This window comes from Canis lupus, chromosome 29 (genome assembly GCF_048164855.1).
Source record: "Canis lupus baileyi chromosome 29, mCanLup2.hap1, whole genome shotgun sequence".
Taxonomy (NCBI): Eukaryota; Metazoa; Chordata; class Mammalia; order Carnivora; family Canidae; genus Canis; species Canis lupus.
This window is the reverse complement of record NC_132866.1, coordinates 30,779,673-30,799,059: the sequence shown is the minus strand read 5'-3', so window position 1 is coordinate 30,799,059 and position 19,387 is coordinate 30,779,673. Positions and strand designations below refer to the sequence as shown.

General features: G+C 50.9%; 1 protein-coding gene across 2 annotated transcripts in view; it reads right to left on the bottom strand.

Annotated features, from left to right (window-relative positions):
• Positions 1 to 18,066, bottom strand: part of SLIT1 (slit guidance ligand 1) — a 170,459-nt gene extending 152,393 nt beyond the window's left edge. For both annotated transcript variants that reach the window (XM_072805858.1, XM_072805859.1), the window contains exon 1: positions 17,855 to 18,066. In XM_072805858.1, coding sequence (XP_072661959.1) covers positions 17,855 to 18,051 — 197 coding nt within the window. In that variant the 5' untranslated portion in view covers positions 18,052 to 18,066. The remainder of the gene's footprint in view (positions 1 to 17,854) is intronic.
• Between the last annotated feature and the right edge of the window lie 1,321 nt (positions 18,067 to 19,387).

Here is a 19,387-nt window from a genome sequence, read left to right as displayed (position 1 = left end):
CAGCCTCTCTCTCAGGAGGCCCTGCTGCTTCCAGACAAGAATGTCCACGGACACCTAAGCCCACAGGCCCCTGCCCAGCCCAGCCCATCAGCCTTGCTCTCTAACCCAGGAGCCAAGTGCCTCCTCTCAGGGAAGAGCACTCTGGAGGCAGCCCAGGAGGCAGAGGCAACTCCCATCAGGCACCAGGGCTGAGGGCTGCTGCTAAAAAGGCATTGTCACCACTTGGGCCCAGGAAATGACCTCCCCTGGGCAGCCCACCCTCACTCGGTCTGCAGAGCAGCCCATCTGGACCGAGTTTCCAACGTGGGCCAACCACTTCCCCTCAAAACCTCAGGAGAGGCTGCGGGAATGAGGCAAGGAGGTCACTTTTCTCCAGGGCCTGATTCCTCCAACAGGTGGTCCTTGAGTGTTGCCATGGAGACTCCCTCCCCAGCGAGCTGCCTGGGGAAAAAAGAAGCTGGGAGAAGCTGCTATGACCTTAAGACCTTTGCAGCCAGAGCAGTCAAATGGGGTAGGCCTCCAGCGCAGTTCCAGGCCTGGTTTCCAGGAAGAACCCTGACCAAGAGCTACCCAGGCTCCCTGAGGTTCTTGCCACCAGAGTCTACATCCACCTCTCCTCACCACTGGACACCCACTATGTGCAGGTTCTGAGCCTAATTCCACACACCCTTCATCTCACTCCATCCTCACCTTCACAGTGAGGTGAGTCGTGTTCTCTCCACTTTGCTAAGGAGAAAACTGAGGCACAGACCTGGTGAAGCAATTGCCCAGGGCAACTTAGCTAACTAGGGGTAGGGCTGGGATCGAACCCAGGCTGATGTGATTCCATGTTCTTTCCCCCAATCATGATGCCTCCTGCCAACTCTGTCAAGCCCACCCCTCACCCCAAATGCTCATGAGAAACAACTTGGAGGCTTTGGGTAGGAAACACTGGGGCTCTGTACAAAGACCATGTGCTCTGCCTAACCGGCAACATCAGGGGGTCCTCAGCCGGCTGAGCCATGTGTGTTCCTAGTGGCTAAGAGCTTAGCCTTTGTGCCTAAACTGTCCAGCTTCAAATTCCTGCCCTAGCTGTGTAACCTTGGGCGTGTTGCTTAAATGCTCTATGCCTCAGTTTCCCCATTTGTACAATGAGGATAATGACAGTAACTACTTCTTAGAAGTATGGTGAGATGTAAATAACGTAATATTTCTTTCTTTTAAGATTTATTTATTTATTTATTTTAGAAAGGGGCAGACAGAGGGAAAGGGAGAATCTCAAGCAGAATCCACACTGAGCCTGGAGCCCAACACAGGACTTGATCTCAGGACCCCAAGATCACAACCTGAGCCAAAACCAAGAGTCGTCCACTTAACCAACTGAGCCACCCAGGCACCTCAATGACAATATTTCTAAAACACGGAGAGCAATTCCTGGCACACACAAGGGCTCTTTGCATCAGTATTATGTGCTGTGATTAATTCACTGCTACTACTGTTGCGGAGGTTTCCCTCAAGGGCTATGGCTCCACCAGGAGGACGGTGCCCCAGGCTCCGCTCAGGCCGGTGCAGGACAGGCAGCCCCCTGAGCCGGGGGTAGCCAGCAGCTACCCGTGCCCTGCAGGCGCCAGGACGCTAAAGCCCAGGGAAGATGGCCTAAGACAGTTCTCTCTCTTCCAAAAGTGAGGGGTGCGCATCCATCCTTCTCCCCCAGAAGGAAATACACTCCAGTGGCAAATGGCCCTGATATCCATCAGCTCCTGTGTGGTCTTACCCTGAAAGAAAAGCCTCAGTGGTAAAAGGTTTTGGAGAAAATCCTCTGAGGCGAAGTTACCAAGATAAAAACAAAAACACACAAGGATTTCTTAAATCCTCTCAGGAAACAAAACTCTGATCCCCAGCACCTGGGTGTTTGGTGATAAACGGAAAGAACCCCTTCGGATTTCTGAACGCTGCAGGAATAAACAGCCTGGGTCCCTCCTGGCGTGTCCTGGGGGTCCCACATGCCTTGCGAGCATTTCTTGCCCTTAGAGCTCCGCCACTTCCAGCACCAGTTCCCTAAGGGACCAGAACCTTCCCACAGTGCCCCAAGCCTGCGTGGCCATGGGGAGGCTGAGGCCCAGGGATGCTCCGAACCCCTCCCTGCTGGATCTCCAAAAAATAAACATGCAGCTCTGGCTGGAGCTGAGACAGGTGTCTGGGCTGGGGAACTGTACACCTCGGCTCTGTCCTTTGAAATCTTAACCTGGCCAAATCCAGGGCAGTGAGAGCCTGCAGTCAGAAGGGAGAACGGAGGGGGTCCTACCCAGCCAGGGCCCCCTGAATGACAGGCTGAACACCCCAACCTGCAGGCCGCCCAGCTGCACACCCATGCCATTGCGCCTGGAGTGCCTGGAGCCCCCACAGAGCCAACTAACTGGGTGCCCCACATCCCCTCTGGCTCCCCTCCAATCTGTTCTCCTAGCCACAGCCAGAGGCATCCTTTCAAGATGCAGATCTGATCGTGTCACTCCCACTTAAGCCCTTCAATGAATCCCCATTGCTCTTGGAATTGATACAAAAAATCTCCTTACCAAGAACTACAAGGCCCACGTGGCCTGCTCCACACGCTGCCCGCCCCCCTGGCCCCCCCCCCCCCCAGTTCTGATTCGCTCCCTCCTGGGCAGGGCCTTTGAACTGCCATCCCCTCTGCCTAGAATAGTCCTTCCTCTTTGCCTGATTCCAACTTTTTCCTTCCAGCTGATCAAACTCCCTATAACAGGCCTGCAGAACACCCCCCAGCCCCTCCTCTGCAGCACCAAACAGATTTGGATTTGGGAGCTTCCTTGACTGCTATCTCAGCCCCTACATGAATTTATAAGCTACTTGAGGACATGGATTGTGGTTTCTTTTTTCTTTTCTTTTTTCTTTTCTTTTATTTTTCTTTCTTTCTTTTTCTTTTTTTCTTTTTTTTTTTAAGATTCTAGTTATTTATTTGACAGAGAGAGAGAGCACAAGCAGGGAGAGTGGCCAGCAGAGGGAGAGGGAGAAGCAGACTCCCCACGGAGCAGGGAGTCCAATGTGGCTCGAGGATCCAGGACCCTGCGATCATGACCTGAGCTGGAAGCAGACCATAACTGACTGAACCACCCAGGTGCGCCCTGTTGGTTTTTTCTCAGTATTGTATCCTTAGGGCCTAACACTGTTAAGTGGCACCTCACAGATGCTGCAGGAAGTAGTTCTTGAATGCATGAACAGATTTGCATTAAAATGGACATATTCCAAACAGGATGTGCTGTGGGGGTTTTACATTTCCCTGCCCCCCAACACAAAGAAAAAAAACTACACTAATTAAGAAATGTTCTTCCTTGGAGCACCTGGGTGGCCCCAGTTGGTTAAGTGTCCAACTCTTGATCTCAGCTCAGGTCTTGATCTCAAGAGTTGTGAGTTCAAGCCCCGTGTTGAGTTCCACGCTGGGAACTATTTAAAAAAGAAAAGAAAAGAAAAAGGAAAAGAAATGTTCTCCCTTATCAAATCATTATGTTGTACACCTGAAACTAATCTACCACTGTATGTCAATTATTTGACTTAAAAATAAATAAATTGGGGGGGCACCTGGCTGGCTTAGTTGGTAGAGCATGCAGGTCTTGATCTCAGGATTGTGAGTTCGAGCCCCATACTGGGTGTAGAGATTACCTAAAAATATTTTTTTAATAATAAATTTTTAAATAAAAAAATAAAAGTTAAAAAAAGAAATGCTCTCCCCAAATGGATATCCACCAAGAAAAGCTCCACACACAGAGGATGCTGCTGTGTTACCAATGACTTCCCACAGAGCCCACAGGTTAAAAGACTGCTTTTTCCTCAGCAGCTCTCAGAGGAAAATACCAGCCTTCAGGACTTGAGCTGCTCTGCTCCTCTGCTTCCTTCAACACACCAGCACTCCTGTCTCAGCCGGAGCCTTTGCCCACGTTGCTCTCTCAGCCCAGAACTGCCCAGAACAGTCCTGCCCACCAACACAAACACCTGACTGATCCCTAATGCCCTTCAGGGCTTCAGTTGAAACACCTGTTCTTTTTTTTTTTTTTTTAGATAGAGAGAGAGAGAGGCAGAGACACAGGCAGAGGGAGAAGCAGGCTCCATGCAGGGAGCCCGAAGTGGGACTCAATCCCAGGTCTCCAGGATCACGCCCCAGGAGGAAGGTGGTGCTACACCGCTGAGCCACCTGGGCTGCCCTGAGACACTTGTTCTAGACCAGCCTCCCGGGTGTGTTCACTCGGCATCTCCGCCAGAGCTGGGATTGGAATCTGGAGCTGTGTGCAACACGCAGTCCTTTGTGAAGGCCAGTCTCTCCTGCCAGGTTCACAGGGGCAGATGCCACATCTGGTTTGCTCCCTGTGTAAGCCCAGCACCCTCAACACAGTAAGTGTTCACTGAACAGAGAGAAAATAGGCTGAAGGAGCGACCCTGCCCACGAGCCCAGCTGCTGCTGGCATATCTCAGCCGAAGTGCAGCACACACTCCCATCAGCTGGCTGAGCCTTGCCCACAATCCTCAGGCACCGGCAGGTCAGGGTCAGGAGCCCCCCAAGCCCCTCACACCCCCCACACCGAGCAGAGCCCACAGGCCTGGAATCAACCCCAGCCCTGGGACTGGCCTCCAGCACACCACTAGTCAAGAAGCCCCAGGGATGAGTACCAGGGGCTACAGTCCCACTCTGCCCTGGGCTCCTGAGGACCTGTCTTGTCACCTTGGCTTGAATACCAGCAATATGTGTACTATCACAACCAAGCTAATCTAAGCCTTAGGATAGCACCTGGCTCAAAGGTTTATTATCAGTTCTGACTCCTGTTATGAAGAGACTGAGGCATAAAGCATTTAAGTAACTCGTTCAAGATCAGCTAGCTGGTAAGGAGGTTGAGGAGTCAAGCCCAAGCATGTCTCACTCCAGGGCCCAGATCCTTCTTTTTTTTTTTTCCTTTTAATTCCAATAAAATATAGATAACAAAATTTACCACTTTAACTAGTTTAGGTGTGCAGTTCAGTAGTGTTAAGCATATTCACATTGTCGTGCAACAGATTTCCAGAGATTTTTCTTCCTGAAAAACCAAAACTCTGTTCCCATTAAACAATAACTCTTCATTTCTCCCTCCCTTTGACCCTGGCAACCACCATTCTGCTTCTCTGTCTCTACAAATTTGACTATTTTTTTAAAAGATTTTATTTATTTGAGAGAGAGATACAGAGAGCGTGAGAGAGAGAGAACACAACCAGGGTAGAAGGGCAGAGGGAGAGGGAGAAGGAGAAGCAGGCTCCCCATTGAGCAGGGTCCTGAGATCATTACCTGAGCAAAAGGCAGACACTTAACCGACAGGGTCACCCAGGTGCCCTGTGAATTTGACTATTTTAGATACTTCATATAAGTGGAATCACACAGTACTTGTCTTTCTATGACTGGCTTATTTCACTCAGCATTAATGTCCTCTTTGCAGCATATGATGGGATCTCCTTCCTTTTTTAGGGCTGAAGAATATTCCACTATCTGTGTGTCTATATCATATTATGTTTATCCATTCATCTGTAGATGGACACGTGGGCTGCTTCCACCCTCTGAGGGCTTTTATGAATAATGCTGCGATGAACATGGGTGTACAAATATCCCTGAGACCCTGTTTTAAATCTTTTGGGTGTATATCCAGAAGTGGACTTGCTGGATCATATGGTAATTCTATTTAGTTTGGGGGAGATCATCAGAATATTTTCCAGAGGGGCTGCATATTTTACATTCCCCGAAATAGTACACTGGGGTTCCAATGTCCCCACATCCTCACCACCAATTGTTATTTCCTGTTTTTTGATAGCAGCCATCCTGATTGGTATGAGGTGGTCAGGGACCAGGTGTTAACCCCAGTTCTGTGGTATGTACTATTCTGAGGTTCAAACTGCACCCCAGTCTCTTTATTACCAAGGCCTGCCCTTTTGCCAATCCCCTTTCCAGGTCTGGGGCCCACCCCTAAAGCACAGCCTGCAGCCAGTACCCCACTGTCAGCCACCAGCCTCTGTGTCCATTGCCTGCCAGCCCTCTCTCCACTCTCCGCCTACCCCAGGCCCCTAACTCCCTGACACTGACCTCCACCTGTAACACCACTGCCCCCGACTCTGCTCACCAGCCCTACCCTGAAGCTGGACACCCCTCCCTATGCCAGCCTGTACTTGGGTCCACCCTGTAAACATGTATAGGTTGGGCTCAGTCATGGCCAATTTGCCTTTATGCTCCTGTGCTAAGCCCTATAGGGGTTTTATAGGTGCTGAATGAATGTTTGATAAATGAATGAATGAAAGAAGCCAGGCCTTATGCAGATACGTGGTGCAGTAGTCAGATTTAAAAACTAAACATGTACACGTCTCAGAGCCTCAAGGCTCGGGGACCCTAGGCACCCCACTCACCAGCCTGTGCCCCTGAGCAGATGATGTGCCTCCCCAACCTCTCCTCAGCAGCAGAGTGCTGATATACCTTCCTCCCGGGACTGTTGTGAGCAGGGAAAGGGCAGTGGAGGGTAAAGCATCACTCTGGGCCTGGCCCGGGTGTGGGGCTCTCTGCGGTGATTGCTGACACCACCACAATCCCTCACTGCCACGCTCCTCCTCTGACCCATATCCTCCACCCCCAATTGTCTGGCTCCTCCTTTCCAAATCGCCCCCCTCCCCTGCACGCTCTGGCCCACCTGCTCCTACACTGCCAGCTACTGGCTCTGAAGCCCGCTCCCCCTCAGAGCTCCTGGTGTTCTGTCCTCCCACAGATTTCCTCACCACCCACTCGCTCCCCAACCATCTGCCTTCGCCTCCCACTTCTCCCAGGAAACCGGCTGCCCAGCTTGGCTGGTGACCCCCACCACAGGTCCAGAAGCCGTCCTCAGCCCTCGTCCTCAGACAGCCTGGCTGCTCTCCCAGGCTAAGCCTCCCCACCTCCAAACTCCTCTGGCCTGGGCAGCAACTACCGAGCCAGGTCCAGACCCACAAACGGCCAGGAGCTCCTCCAGTCTCTCCGCCTTCTTCTTGCTGCCTGCCCTCTTTTTTTTTTTTTTTTTTTTCTTAATTGAGGTATACAACTGACATACAACATTATATTAGTTTCAGGAATATAACATTTTGATCAGATATCTGTATATATTGCAAAATAATCAGCGCAGTAAGTCTACTTAACATCTGTCACTTCACATAGTTACAATATTTTTTTTTCTTGCGATGAGGACTTTTAAGATCTACTCTCTTAAAAAAAAAAAAAAAAAAGATCTACTCTCTTAACTTTTTTTTTTTTTAAGATTTTATTTATTTTTTCATGAGAGACACACATACACAGAGAGAGGCAGAGACACAGGCAGAGGGAGAAGCAGGCCCCATGCAGGGAGCCTGACATGGGACTTGATCCCACGTCTCCAGGATCACGCCCTGGGCTGAAGGCGGTGCTAAACCGCTAAGCCACCTGGGCTGCCCTTAACAACTTTTAAATATACAATACAGTATTATTAACTGCAGTCTCCATGCTATACATTACCTCGCAGGACTTTACTGACTTTATAACTGGAAGTCAGTACCTTTTGCCCACCTTCAGCCACTTCACCTCCTACCACTTTAATGTGGGCAAAAACTAAAGGTAATTTCATGCATCAACCAAGGATGTACTTTCCTCACCAGGAAACCCCCAGAAATAAGCAGTGTTTCTCAGATTGTGCTCTGGGCACCTCCTGCCTCTGAATCACCTGAACTGCCTTCGCCCAAAACCTGCTGAATCAACATCTCTGGGATGGGTCTCAGAATCTGCATTTCATACCAGCTTCCCAGGAAATTCTTTTATTTTTTTTTAAGATTTTATCTTTGTAAGTAATTTCTACACCCAACATGGGGCCCAAATTCACAACCTGGAGATCAAGAGTTGCATGCTCTCCCAACTGAGCCAGTTGGGTGCCCCCCCAGTAAATTCTTATTCCCATTGAAGTTCCTGTTCCAATTCCTCCCCAGGAGGCCCTGCCAAACTGTCTCTTTAGTCCACATACTCTACAGAGCAACCAACCCCTACATCTTTTTCATGTAGCTGATTATTGGCAATTCAAACAAAAGACGTACATGCCAGCTTTGTGGCTTCCCCTCCAGGATCAGCCACCTTGCCTACATTTACTCCATTCACAAGATCATTCTCCCAGGCTGGAGCCTTGAGGCCCCACGACCCTCCTATTTTCTCTCTCTGCATTTCTACCTTGGTCCAGATCTGCTTCCTCCTGCGGCTCGGCCTCTGTGGCTTAACTCCATGAGGGCTGTGGCCATAGCCTACTGCTGCTGTAACAAATTACTACCCGCTTTGGGGTTTAAACCAACACGAATGTATTATCCTACAGCTCTAGAGGCCACTTTTGGCTTATGGTCCCTCCGGTCACCACTCCCACCTCTTGCTTCCATTTCTCCAGGGTTAATCCTCCTGCCTCTCTCTTATAGGGCCCCTGGGATGACGGGCCTACCTTAATCATGCAAGGTCATCTCTCATCTCAAGATCCTTGACTGCATCTGCAAAGCCCCTTGTGTCATGTGAGGTAACATATCCATGGGTTCCAGGGATTGGAACACAGACATCTCTGGGGACCATGATTCAACCCACAATAACTTTATTTTCTAAAGCAAAGATCAGAAATATAAAATGTCTTAGCAAGTGTTTAAAAAAAAAACTCATTGAACACACATTTTTTGAGCACCTACCACGTACCAGGCAATAGGAATACAAAGGTACATGAGACACCGCCTCTGCCCTCAGGAAAATCAAAACCCCAGGTACCCATCAAACAAACCAGCTTCTTAAAAAGCAATAAAGTGCTCTCCCCTACAGAAGAATTCCAATTAATAAATGTAGAAGGAATGAGGGAAATAGAAAATCAAAATTGGATAATAACGGTTGCAGGCAAGATCCGTTAATGGGTGCTAAAATTAGAGGGTGAGAATATGAGGACAAAAAAGGCCATGGCAGTCTCAACATATCTCCCCCAGATATTTAGTAACTGCAGATGCGAACTCAGGGAAGAAAACTGGCTGCACCCCATCTTCACCAAGAGACTAAAGTTAACACCACCAGCAATGAGATGTATCAGTGTCATCCCAATAGGATGCCCTGAGAAGGGCACACCATCCTTACGTCCTTCCCGTCCAAAATCCATAATCTCAATCCAGTCCGGAAGAAACACCAAACAAAGTCAAACTGAAGAGCATTCTACAAAATAATTTACCAGTACTTGTCAAAAGTGGTCATGTCATGAAAAGCAAGAAAAGATTAAGAAATTCTCACAGACTAAAAGGAGAATAAGGGGAAATGACAACTAAACACCACGTGGAATCCTGGACTGGATCCTGGAACAGAAAGAGGACATTTAGTGGAGAAGCTGGTAAAATGCACATAAAGTCTGTAGCTTAGTTAATAGTCTTGTACTAATATTAATTCCTTAGTTTTAATCATTGTGCTCTAGATAAGAAAGATGTGAACACTAGGGGAAGCTGGGTGAAGGGTACATGGCAACTCTCTTTGCACTATTTTTGGAACTTCTCTGCAAGTCTAAAATTATTTTTAAATACAAGTCTTCAATTTTTTTTAAAGAATAAAAATACAGCAATGGCAGCTAAACCACTGTCATAGACAAGCCAGAAATCATAGTCACCGTCACCATAACCAACTGGTCTCCCCACTGCCAGCTGGTCTCCTGCTCCGTTTATTCTCCACACCAAAGCCAGACAACAGAATGTCTTAAAACACTATTTTGCACTTGTCCCCCTCCATTCAAAACCCCTGGGGGTAAGTGCTCAAAGGATCTTTTCAAAAGGACACAGAAGCAGCTTGAAGGGGCTTCCACCAGCCAAACATCAAAATAAAAATAACTCAAAGAATAAAATAATAATTCATGAGTCCATAATGTTATAAACAGAAAAACAGATGGAGGAGAAGGAAAAGTTCCTTCTTACAGTAGAATGCCAACTAATAAACAGAGAAGAAATGAGAAAATTAGAAATGTCTCAGCAATGGGTGTTAACGCTAGTGAGAGTTTGATGAAGAACAGGATATTTACATCACCTCAAAGTACCTCCCCACAAATGACTTATTAACAATAAAAGGGGAAATAGTCACTTTTTGGCAGAGAAGCCTGGCAGACACCCACATACCAAGTGATCAAAATGAAAATCACAGTGTTGGACGAATTGACATCATGTATCTTGTGACATGACCCGTTGAGAAGGGCAGGACATCACTAACTTAGCACGCCTGCCAAAAGGACATAACCTCAGTGTAATGATAGGACAAAGCAGACAAAGCCAAACTGAGGGACCTTCTATGAAATAAATGGCCTGTATTCTTCAAAAGCATAAAGGTCAAGAAAAACAAAGAAAGGCCAAGTAATTAGTCCAAATTAAAGGAGACTAAAGAGCTGTGACAAGTAAATGTCACGTGTGATCCCACACACACCTTCTGATCATCCCAGAAGGCACTGTTGAGACAACTGATGTAATGCAAACATCAACAATGAAGTAGATAACGGTACTGTATCAGTGTTAAATTTTGGGATGTTGATAGCAGAGGGAGACCATCTCAGCAGACTCCCCACTGAGCACAGAGCCTGATGCAGGGTTCCATCCACGATCCATGAGATCATGACCTGAGCTGAAACCAAAAGTCAGATGCTTAACCAACTGAGCCACCCAGGCACTCCTAATCTTTTGTTTTCATGTTTTTTTTAAGTAAACTCTATGCCCAACACCCAATATGGGGCTTGAACTCACAAGCTCGAGATCAAGAGTCACATGCTCTACTGACCAAGTGAGCCAGGTGCCCCCCAACCTAATCTTAAATAGTTCTGAAAAAATTGTGCATGTGCATAATACATGATAAAGCAAATGGGGAAAAATATGAACAATTGAATCTGGACAACAGATATATAGGAGTTCCTAATACTTTTGTTGCAACTTTTCTACAAATTTGAAATTTTAACAAAATAAAAAGTTACAACAAGCACAAAGGATTCTTTGGAGTAATAAAAAAAATTCTAAAACTGGATTGTGAGGGGATCCCTGGGTGGCTCAGAGGTTTAGCACCTGCCTTCGGCCCAGGGTGTGATCCTGGAGTCCCGGGATCGAGAACCACATCAGGTCCCTGCATAGAGCCTGCTTCTCCCTCTGCCTGTGTCTCTGCCTCCCTCTGTCTTTCTCTCTCTCTCTCTCTCTCTGTCTTTCATGAATAAATAAATAAAATCTTTAAAAAAATAAAACTAGATTGTGGTGATGTTTGCACAACTCTGGAGATTTTTTAAAATCCCTGAATTTTAAGAAAGCATTTTTATAAAAATTGTATATACACACATACTCCTTCTGGTGGCTCCCTATTTCCCAGCCCCATGACCTGATTGCTCACCCATTACTTTAATCTCCTCTCTCAGAACTCACCAATACTAATGTGCACCCCACGGGCTGGATCCGCTCCTTACTCTCCTCCTCAAATGTATGGCACACACCTTCTGATGTCCCAGATTCCCCCACCCTCGCTTTAGCTCTGTCTGTCCCTGGGTCTTGCCCAGCCTCAAGCCCTATCAGCGCAGGGGTTCAGCCCTTCCTTCCCACCCTCACGCCCATCTCCTCATCTCTAACAATGATAGAGTACTTTCTACATGCCAACATTATTCTAACCACTCTACACGGAGGTTTGTTTGTTTTTTTTTAAGATTTATTTATTTATTCACAAGAGACACAGCAGCAGAGACATAGGCAGAGGGAAAAGCAGTCTCCCTGCAGGGAGCCTGATGCAAGACTCGATCCCAGGACCCCGGGATCACAACCTGAGCTAAAGGCAGATACTCAACCACTGAGCCACCCACATGCCCCTGCATAGAGTAATTTTGTTCGAACTCACAGCCCTGCAAGCTAAGTGCTATCATTGGCTCCACTTTACCAATGAAGACACTGAGTCACTAGTGAGCCAGCTGGGATCTCTCAGGTGGTAGTCGCTGGAGCCAGGATTCAAAGTAGGCCATTCTCACACCAAAGCCTGTGCTGGTGCCACTGTGCTCTGCGTCCCTACAGACATCTTTACACATTTGTTCTTCTGCAGACAGACCTTTCTCGCCCACCAGCCTGCAAGCTCCCTGGGGAGCGGGTCCACACTCTGGACCTCTCTCAACACTATGCACACGGCAGGTGCCCAACAGCTGTTTGTCCGCCACAGGCTGGGTTCCAGAAAGAAGAGGAGGGGGGTCGTAAACTCCATCAAAAAGAAGAGCCAGTTCTCCACCCCCAAGCACAGCCCAGCTCCCTGGCTACTGCCCAAGGCCCGGCCGTCATCTGCTCTGGGTAATAAGTATTTGTATGGCGATAATTACAGCATTTGGGGAGAAAATCCCATTAAGCAAGAGCCCTGCCGAGCTGCTAATGCCGGCACAGAACTGGAGGCAGCAAGTCCGCCAAGCTCCCGTCTGCTTCCAATAATGCAGGAGCTGCCTGTCCCCGCCGCCCTTCACCCAGCCCCAAAGGGCTCGGCCACCCCTGCTGGCAGCCTCTGGCAGCCAGGGCCACCAAGCACCAGCCCCTTGCCTCAAAGACCACACCTCGGAGGCAGGGGCGGGGTTCGCAGGGGATCTGGAGCACCAGTGGCTGCAGAGTGAGGGAAGAGGGAGCAGGGCCATGCTGGGATCCAGCCCTGAGTGGCACCCCAGTTCCTTTCCTGTCCCTGCAATCCTGTCACCTTAAAAACAATAATAATACTACCATTTACGGGGCACTTGCTGTGTGCCAGGCCCATCGCAAAGCGCTGCTTCCAGCACTGCTGTGGTTAATCCTCACAATGAGCCTGGCAAGCAGGTCCTGTCATTGTCTCCACGTTAAAGGCAAGGAAACCTGAGTGCTGAGAAGTCACACTTTCCTCCAGAGCACTTACCCCAGTTTGCAAATATGTGTTTATTCTCACATTGTGCCATTCATCATTTCCTCCCTTGCTGGACTAAAATTCAGAGAGAGGCGGTTTGGGTTTCTGTGCGGCACTATTCACTTGGTGCCATGCAGACATTCGATAGACAGCTATCTGTTGAATGAATTAATTAAGCTCCATAACTTGTCCAAGGTCCCCCCAGCTGCTGAGTGGCAGAGTGGGCCTAACGACGCACACAGTCTGGCTCCAGAGTCATGCCATCACACCATCTACCCTGCAGAGAATCCCTGCATGCTACCACCCTGTTCCTTTTTCCAAACTGCAGGAGCCAGAGACAAAGATGCCCAGGGACAAGGAAGGAGCACTCTGCGTAGCCAGACTCCAGGACAGCGGCTTGCAGCACGGCCAATTCACATACTTACCTTCCAAACTCTCTCCTACCCCACCAAATCCTCAAACCTTTGCTTGAGCTTCTCAAGTAATAAAAATAATAATAACATCATCTAGTTAAACCACAAAGCATAGGGATCCCTGGGTGGCTCAGCGGTTTAGCGCTTGCCTTCGGCCCAGGGTGTGATCCTGGAGTCCCAGGATCGAGTCCCACATCAGGCTCCCTGCATGGAGCCTGCTTCTCCCTCTGCCTCTGTCTCTGCCTGTCTGTGTGTGTGTGTGTCTCTTATGAATAAATAAACAAAATTTTTAAAATAAATAAATAAATCACAAAGCATTTTCACATACCAGCCCTGTGCCAAGCATGCCACCAGGCCCTCTACAATGCCTTTGCTCACTTTACCCTCATCATCAACCCACAACACAGTCATCATTCCCTTTTATAGATGGGGAAACAGAGTCTCATAGCAGATGGAGTAACAGCACCAGGGGCCCGCCACCAGTCATGCAGAACCCAGCAATGAGCCCAGAGCACCTGCTACTGGAGACACAAGCCCCACCTAGATGCAGCCACCCCTGCACAGCACAGGTCTCCACCACAGGACACCACAGTGTAGACATGGCTTCCGTCCAGCCCCCTGATCCCTCTCCATGACCACCACCCAATCATTATTTGGCATTCCAAACAGGCTCCCAAACAATCAGTCCGGGGAAGTCTTCCTTGGGCATGACCACCAAGCCCCATCTAATGGGGCTTCCAGTTTTAGGGGACCGAGCCAGGAAAAGGCAAGGACCCTCCATGCCTCTGCAGCAGGCAGGGAGCTAGGGCAGTGGACGAATTGGCCAGGATGCAAGAGAGTGGGCCCCAGAAATTGACAAACAGCAGACAATACTGGGCTGGGGGTGCAAATGGAAGGCAGTAGATCTTCCCCAGGGCCCGTCCTGGCCTGACCATCCTCAGGCCTCTCTCCTCTCTGCACCCTGTACCTACAAGGGGAATCTGTAGGAAGCCTAGAATACAAGTGCCTGGGGTGGAAGGGAGATGGGGTGTCTCCCCCCGCCCAAACTACACTCTCTTACCACACACTCCTGGATGCTCTAGTCTGAAAGGCTTTTTTAATTTAAAAAAAAAAATTTTTTTTCAACTGAAAGTCAAAGTCCTTGAGTGGAAGAAAAGACAATTAATAGTCGCCATGGCTAGGTCCCTCTGAGCCTGAATTCTACAAAGAGATGAAGCGATCAGGCCTCCTCCACCACACCCCTAACCCTCACTCTGTATTTTAATTGTTCCATCACAGTGAATTATTCAGCATCCCTTCGTCTTCCAGCCCACCAGCCCCACAGCCCCTCTGGCTGAGCCAATTTCCTCAACAACTCTGGGGCCTGCACAGTCTCTTCCCAGAAGTCTCCGCAGCACACCAATTTCTTCCCACTTGGGGTGATAGGCCTGGACCCAGAGTTATGGGATACAGGACCATAAAGTTGTGGGGCCTCGCAGGCCGTCATAGACACTTCCCAGAAGACAAAAGGCGAATGCACAGCTGCAGTCTCTCCAAATTTCACAGCCTCAGACCTGCTGTTTCGGCCCCCAGGACTGCAAGACACCCATATCGATTAGAAAGAGCATTTGCTACAGTTATTTTAAGTCTGCCTGGGCTCTCACCCTCTCTTTGGGTGTTCCTTTCTTCCTCAAATGGCTATTTCAAGGCCTGCCTGCTGCAAAGGCAGGCTCCCTCTGCTTTCTATATCCTTTCCCCATCCAAGAAGTTTTGCACATAGCAAAGACCAGACACCCCTGGCTCTTCTACAATAATGCACCATGGATTCCATCTCTGAAGTCTCCAAAGGGAAAATCCAGAGAAGGCTTCCTGACTCTTCCCAACCTTCCCAGCCTCAAGTCCCATCACTTTCCAACTAGACACAGCATGCTGCAGCCCAGGGCCAAAGCTAGTCTGTTCACCCATCAGGCTGGCATAGGCACACCTGCAGGCCTTTTGCTCATGCATCCCCTCGGCTTGGGCTGCCTACCTTCTCTGTTTAGCAGGCTCCCGCCAACCACTATTGGGTCCCACCAAGTGCTGATAAAATGGCCCATCCTCTGAGAAGCACCTTCCCCTCAAGAAAAGTGCTTCCCACCCCAATGCTCCCCATCACACTGCCAGCCTGACCCTCTCCCAAAAGCTTTCAGTTAGGTGTCCCCTGCCCAGGCCTCTTGAAGGCACCCCTTGAAGGCAGGGACATGTTCACTCCCTGCTGGAGCCTCAGAGCTGAGGGCAGTTCCTGGTTCTGTGAACATTTGCTGAATTAAATAATAAGACTCTTCTCCTGATTCTATCATAATAATGCCTCTCACTCAGTGAGCATCATCATGAACCAAGCACTTTCCACATATTATCTTCAGTCCTCACCAGAGGACTGAACCAGAGACTTTAGTATCAGCAGCCCCATTTTCTGGATAGAAAGTAACTAAGCTCAGAGAAGTTAAGTCACTTGCCCAAGGTCACACAGCAACCTAGCAGTTGGAGCCCCGACTCTTTCTTTTGTTTTTGTTTTTGTTTTTTAAGATTTTATTTATTTATTCATAGAGACAGAGAGAGAGAGGCAGAGGAGAAGCAGGCATCATACAGAGAGAGCCTGACGTGGGACTCGATCCAGGGTCTCCAGGATCACACCCCGGGCCACAGGCGGCGCTAAACCGCTGCACCACCAGGGCTGCCCCGACTCTTTCTTTTGCACTAGGAAACTTCACTTCCATTCCACTTTGATTATAAGAGAGCTCAAGAGTTCCTGAACATCAAAACAGATACTGTCCTCAAAACTAAGGATGGAGAGAAAGAGCAAGGAATGAGATAATTTCAAGATTCAGATCCAGAAGCAAAGGCAAGGTGCTACTGTGTGTCAGACCTAGGCTGCTACCAGGGTAACAACTGCAGGAGAAATGCGCTGTGGATGAGGCAAAGCAACAGAGAACAGGTCCAAAGTGAACAGGTGTGGAGGGTGACCCTGCAACCTCAAGGCTCCTCTGGGTAGATTTCTGCCCCTCAGTCCCTCTCCACAGCCACAGAGCATAATGCAACGGCTGCCCCGTGGCCACACAGGATAATGCACAGGAAACTTGATTTGGTCCGACCTCTCTCCACACAGCATCTCTCCCCAGCCCCACAACACACACTGGCCTCACACTCTCTCTCCCTCTCTCTCTCTTTCTCTCTCTCTCTCTCTCCCTCTCTCTCTCTCTCTCTCACACACACACACACACACACACACACACCAATTCCCATCTAGATTGCATCTAGATTGCAAATTCTCTGAAACCTCCACGGGCATTTTTCAGACTCAGCCAAGAAGAGTCTGGGGCAAATGTGTGCTCACTAATTGCTGACCTTGGTAGAGAGTTTGATCCAGGAGACAGCACTCCCCAGGGTCAAATTTCTGCTCTGGCCAGCTAGAAGCTATGAAAATGTACTCAAGTTATCAAAATATGTATGCCTTTCCTGAGAGCCACTGCCATCGCCCAGGAGTGTGGGCAGGAGTATGCAGGTTTCAAAGGAGCCAGCAGCCTTCTCCAAAGTCTGGTTCAAAAATCTCTTGAGGCAGTCACCTCTGTAGGCAGCACAAAGGCTCTGCATGTGACCAAAAATCCACACGCATGGCCCACGTACAGGGACTCTTACAACCTCCCATTACTGAGGTGACACTACAGATACTAGGAATTCACACATCACACATTCTGCAGGAGAATCTCGGAAAGCAAATTATATAGGTCCATAAACACACACGCACACACACCCTACAAAGCTCTCTGGGTCTAGAAAGGGCTGAGTTTCCTCAAGAATTTAGAAGTAAGAGACAGGGGAAGAGAAATGGGTTTTTTTTTTTAATGACTTTTCATGGTCAGTGTCTCCACTGCAGGCTCCTGACCTCCCGGCGTGATTCACAGGGCTCCCAGACCAACTCACACCTACCCCCTTTCCGGGTGTCGATGTCACAAACCCCAGACCCCAAACCCAAACCCCTCAGGTCCCATTGTCTGTCTGGGTTGGGGCTGGCTGGGTGTGAGGTGGGGGGGCAGTGCCTGACACCTGCAAGAGAAGAATTCTTAAGGCTCTGGGGCAAACAATGGCGAGGACGGGGAGGACTGGAAACTTCAACTCCATCCCATCCTGCTGCCCATCCCCTGCCTCTAGCCCTCAGCGCCCGGGCCGCGCTGGAAGCTCGGAACACAGCCCAAGCCCCACGTGCCCGAAAGGAGATGCGGCGCCCGGCAGCGTGAGGAGCTGCCCCCCGGGGGCCAGGAAGGCTCCCTGGCACCAATCCCCGGGCACCCCGGGGGAGTAAGGTGCTGGCGCGGGGGGAGGGCCTGCCCGGGCCGCGCACGGGGTGCAGGTGTGAGGGTGCGGCGGACAGCCCCGCCGGGGCCCTTTGAACCCCGGGGAAGGGAGAGAGCGAAGCGCCGGCTCGGTGGGGAAGGACCCCGCGGGCACCGGCCGGGCCTGCCCGCCCCAGCCCCCCGGCGTCGGTGGGCGCCACGGCGCGGCTGCTGCGGGCTGGGGCCGTACTCACAGGCGCTCGGTGCTCCGCGGGATGTTCTTCGGGATGGCCTGCAGCCCCGCGCCGTGGCAGTCCACCGTGGCGCCCGTGCAGGTGCAGAGCGCGGGGCACGCCGTGGCACCCAGGCGCCACGCGGCCGCCCACAGCAGCAGCCAGAGCTCGGGCCGGACGCGCCGCGCCGGGGGCCCCCTCCGGGGCGCCAGCGCCATGGTGCCCTCGCCGCGTCCGCTCGTGCGCCGGCCCGCGGCAGCCGCTGACCATCCCCGCCCGGGGGCCTCCAGGTGCAGCCCGGGCAGCGCCGCCCTTAGGGGCTGGGAGGCGCCCTGCTCCCCCGAGCGACGGCGTCCGTGCGCGGACCGAGCGAGGGCGCCTTGGCGGAGGGCGCTGGCTCCTCCTCGGCTCCTCGCCGGCGGCGTCTCCCGCTCTCCCTCCCTCCAGCTCCCAACTGACTGCTGCGAGGAGGAAAATGGGCAGGCCCCGCGCGCGCACGCACCCCGCGCACACACGCGCAACCACACACTCACACCCGCACGCTCGCTCTCACCCAGCAGTCATCCATCAATCGAAAAGCACACATCCAGGGCCAGACTCCTCCCCGCCCTCCCCCGCCTCCCGACCACCGCTCGGCGGCCGCGGCGAGCAGCGTAGTTTCAAAGGTGGAACCTTCGAGGCGCCGCGAGCCGTCAAGGGGCTGCGTGGGGGGGGGGGGGGGGGTGAGAGGAAGGCCACTGCCCGACCTGCTCAGTCTTGGCCCTGGCCAGCTGCACACCCGCACACACCCGCGCACACACACACACACCCCGCGAGTATGTGCACACTTAGACGCACGCGCTCAGAACGCGCTGCCTGGGCGGCTGGGCCAGAGTGCGGAGGGAGAGCTTATCCGGCCGCCTGCACCCCCCTCCCGGGGGCCATAGATACGCTTTCCCCGACGGCGGAAATGCTTGCCAGGCCGGCCAGGCTTTGGGAGGCTTCGTCAATACTTGGTGAAAGCAAACCCCTTGCCCCGGTCTCTAAGCCACCTACCTTACTTAGCCTGGGACTTGGAGGGACGGAGCCCGGCGGTGGGGGGAGGGAATGCACAAAAGCCCTAAGCCAAGTACTGTCTTCTCGCCCCCCTCCACCAAGATGACAGCAGCCCCACTTGTCTGATGAGAAGACCGAAGCTAGCTGCACCCAGATGAAAATGACTCTGATTTGGACGTTGGCACCCCGGGGAGATGTTATTTCTGCGCATTGGGCTACCCTGGCTTCCCGGGTGGGAGGGTGGGGGTTGCAAAGTATCAAGGGGCGGGGGGTGTTTGGAAATCCAGCAAATATCTTCTTCCACTCACAGCAGCATTCTTCCGTTTCTGGCAGATGAAAATGAGTATTCAGTCCTGCCATCGGAGGACTGCAGGAGGGCTGGAAGAAGGCTGGGTGGCCTGCTTGGGGGAGAAGCTCCACGGGACACCATTGTCAGACTCCAAACTTTTAGCCTCCTTCAGGCAGTGACTTTTCTTACTCTAAGGCAGGTGTAGATATGTGTGCGAACAGGACATCCAT